We start from the raw sequence: 3,486 nt of genomic DNA, 5'->3' as shown, positions 1-3,486 counted from the left end.
TCCTGTGTTCTAAGGCCCTCTGAGATCTGACATCCTGTGTTCTAAGGCCCTCCCAGCTCTGACGTCCTGTGTTCTAGGGGCCCTCCTAGCTCTGACATCCTGTGTTCTAGAGACCTTTCCACTTCTGACATTCTGTGTTCTAGGGGCCCTCCCAACTCTGACATTCTATGTACTAAGGGTCCTCCCAGTTCTGACATTCTGTGTTCTAAGGCCCTCCCAGCTCTGGCATTATGTGGATTCCTTTATCAGCATATGTGGCAGGGGCTTGGTGGGGAGGGTAGTTATGGGAAGGACCCTGAGAAGTTCATATAAAACTACCCAGAAACACCCTCCACCCCAGCTCCATAGTCTGTGGAGGGGAGGAAGGGGAGGAAGGAGTAAAGACCAGGGCTCCAAGGCCATGTTGCCCTCACCATCGCCGGTCCTGGTCCTCACAGCCAGGATGTCAGCCTTCTCAAGGGTCAGCTCGTCCGGTTCCAGAGCCTTATAGGCTCTGATGCACTGCACCTGGGGGAGGTCTGACAGTCCACAGCATCAGAGAGAGCGGGGCTCAAAGCAAAGGCCTAGAGGCAGGGCTAGGGCAGGAAGGGGCTGGGCTGGCTGTCTCTCCCCACTGCTCTGTAGCTTACCCGGTCTCACTCTCTTGCTGCCTTCCAAGGTTGGTGCTCCCTCCAGGCTCTATCCTGGGCCCTCTTCCCCTGCTTTTTCTCTCTCTCTTTTGGGTATTTCCTCCACTCCCTCCAGTTCAATGATCTCCTCTATGCAGATGACTCCCTAGCCCAGCATCTACGACTGCCCACTGGACATCCCCGCTGGATGGCCCGCTGACATCTCAAAAGCAACATGCCCCAACAGGAAAAAGGGAACTCAGCATCTTTCCCCCTAAACATGGCCCTCCTTCCAAGTTTCCTGTTTCAGTTGAAGACATCATACCTTTAGTCCCCTGGACCCCAAATTTTGAACTCCCCTTTGTCCTAGACCACGTGTCTCCAACTGCTTTTTTTTTTTTTTTAATTTTTAGAGGCAATTGGACTCCAGTGACTTAGCCAGGGTCACACAGCTGGCTGGTAAATGTCTGAGGTTGGACTTGAACTCAGATCCTCCTGGCTCCAGGGTGCTCTATCCCCTATGTTACCTAGCTGCCCCTATCCAACTGGTGATTAAGATCTCTTCTGCACCTCTTGCATCCCAACCCTTTCTCCCCACTCCCACAGCATAAGCCTCGTTCAAACCTTTCTCACCTCTCACCTAGACTACAGTAATAGCCTCCTGGCTGTCCTCCCTGCACCCAATCTCTCCTCTCTCCAATCCCTTCCTCCACACGGTTGCCAAAATGATTTTCTTAGCTTGACCAGGTCACTCTCCTACTCAGACAACACTCACTGGCTCCCTGTTGGCTCTGAGGTACAACAGAAATCCCTCAGGCTGGCATTGAGGTCTGCCTTAATATGGTTATTATTCACTTATATTACTCAGGTCAAACTCATCATTACCCTCCAGGCATACCATGATCATTCCCATTTTATGGAATAGTAGGAAGGTAATTCATTCCAGAGCCTCAGTTTCCTCATCAGGAAAATAAAGAGGTTTAATGATGACACATAGTAGGCGCTTGGCACATAGTAGGCACTTAATAAATGCTAGTTGGCTGACTAGGTCCCTAGAAGCTCAAATTCTTTGAGCCTGTGATTTTATGAATCAAGGGGACTGGACTGGACGATGTCTAAGTCCCCTGCTGGCTCTGAGCCTTCAGATATTCCCCGCCGTCCCACTCCCTCTCCATCCTTATCCCTCTCTTCCTCTAGACTGGACACATTCTTCAAGGCCCAGCTCAAGGCCTACCTACTCCATGAGGCCTTCCCTGTTCCTGAGGAGACGAGCCTGTTCCTCAGTGATTCCATTCCCCTTTGAGCTCCTACGGAACCAAGGCAGTGTTAGACTACGTGGTCTTTCATTTCTGTGCCATAATTATACAGGCATCTATTTTGATCTCCTTCCTAGAGTTCAAGCTTTTGGTGGGCAGGAACTAGGTCTTACAAGTTTCCAAGTCCTCAGACCCTCACACTAGTATGGGCGTGCAGAGGGCCTCAGGGGCAGTACCTTCATTCTCGCTGATGGCCTCCTTGTCCTCTTGGGCACTGGAAGGGCACATGGCCGAGATCCACCGCTGCTTCTCACTTCTGGAGGGACATTGGAGGCCCAACAGCTACCCAGAGGTCCCTCTCCCCAAAACCTGGGCTCCCTGACTGTCCTGGGGCTCAGAGGCTCAGCTGAGGTGCCCAGAGTAAAGGCCCACACTTTTCGGCTCCCAGAACCATGCCCTCCCATAGTCTGAGCCCAGGCTACCCTCTGTCCCCAATCCAGTGAGTGACCCCTGAGGATCTGGGGATACAGATTTATAGACTGGGACCACATGCCACAGGAACTCTCTTGCTAGAAAACTCCTGGGGCAACCTTCTTCCTGGCCTTAGGGGGCAAATGTACCCAGAGAGAAGGCCCAATGCGGCTGAGGCCAGAGCTCCTCTGGGTGGGACAAACAACCATAATGCCCTGTACTTGGCGATCTCAGCCCCGAGCTGTATGCTCACCAGCCCCAGCCTCAAACAGGGAGGAATGGGGCAGCCTGAGAACAGACCTCAGGAGAGGGCACTCACTCTGTCTGAGCCCTCAGGAGCAGCTGGTTCTTGGGCTGGTGGCTATGAAGGAGCTGGAGGAGAAAGACCTGGCCTGGGATTCCCTGGAGCTTTGAACTCAGGTCTTTCACCTGGATCTCAGGCATCCTGGCATAAAGGAAGACGGCAAACTTCCCCATCCTGCAGGGGCCAGAGGATACCCGGATCAGCCTGTGCCCCCCAACTCTGAGCCCCTGCAGAGATGGGAGAGGCTTGAATCTGAGGACCATGCACCCACTCCAGGGCCACGACTGTTACGTGTCTAATCACAGTACCCAGAAGGCATCCCCTTTCCCCTCTCCCAGTCCATGTGGGTAACTCCTCGTCCCATCTCCCGCAGATGGGGCCTCTGCCAGCTTTTCCACGTAAGAAAGAATAAAAAGTTAAGAGTCCAGTCCTGACTTTGACACTAACAGTGTGCTGCTGTCCACCTGGCGGCTGCAAAGCCTGGTCTGAGCCTGGTAAAGATTGGCCAATTAGCTAACTGAGTGCCCTGTCCCCACCTCCCCAGATGACCCTTCCAACTGCAAAGCCCCTCTACTCACTCCTTCTTTCGAGAGAGCAGTAGGCAGTCATTAAAGACGTGCAAGTAGATGGCTTTGGTGGAGAGCTTGGGCTTGGCAGCAGAGACAGCAGGCATGGTGGGGGGTGCCAGCTCCACCAGCTCCCCGTGCCTCACCAGCCAGCGGGACTGGGAGATCAGCGGGAAGATCTGGGGAGAAGAAGAACAGGGGCCATAGCTATAGTCGTATGAAAAAATGCTCTAAATCACTATTGATTAGATAAGGGCAAATCAAAACAGCTCTGAGGCACC

The 3,486-nt window shown here is 53.1% G+C and overlaps 1 protein-coding gene across 2 annotated transcripts in view; it reads right to left on the bottom strand.

Moving 5' to 3' along the window:
* Positions 1-3,486, bottom strand: part of LOC114030744 (rho guanine nucleotide exchange factor 19-like) — a 5,275-nt gene that overhangs the window by 1,128 nt on the left and 661 nt on the right. Inside the window, exons 2-5 of one of the 2 annotated variants that reach the window (XM_027845614.1) lie at positions 3,218-3,384; positions 2,655-2,813; positions 2,101-2,180; positions 414-518 (exon numbers count right to left, since the gene is read on the bottom strand). In XM_027845614.1, the coding sequence (XP_027701415.1) occupies positions 414-518; positions 2,101-2,180; positions 2,655-2,813; positions 3,218-3,384 (511 nt within the window). The remainder of the gene's footprint in view (positions 1-413; positions 519-2,100; positions 2,181-2,654; positions 2,814-3,217; positions 3,385-3,486) is intronic. The other variant, XM_027845615.1, reaches the window with a different exon arrangement.

The sequence above is a fragment of the Vombatus ursinus genome, unplaced genomic scaffold, assembly GCF_900497805.2.
Source record: "Vombatus ursinus unplaced genomic scaffold, bare-nosed wombat genome assembly UNPS02015004.1, whole genome shotgun sequence".
Classification (NCBI taxonomy): Eukaryota; Metazoa; Chordata; class Mammalia; order Diprotodontia; family Vombatidae; genus Vombatus; species Vombatus ursinus.
This window is presented reverse-complemented; position numbering and strand designations above follow the sequence as displayed.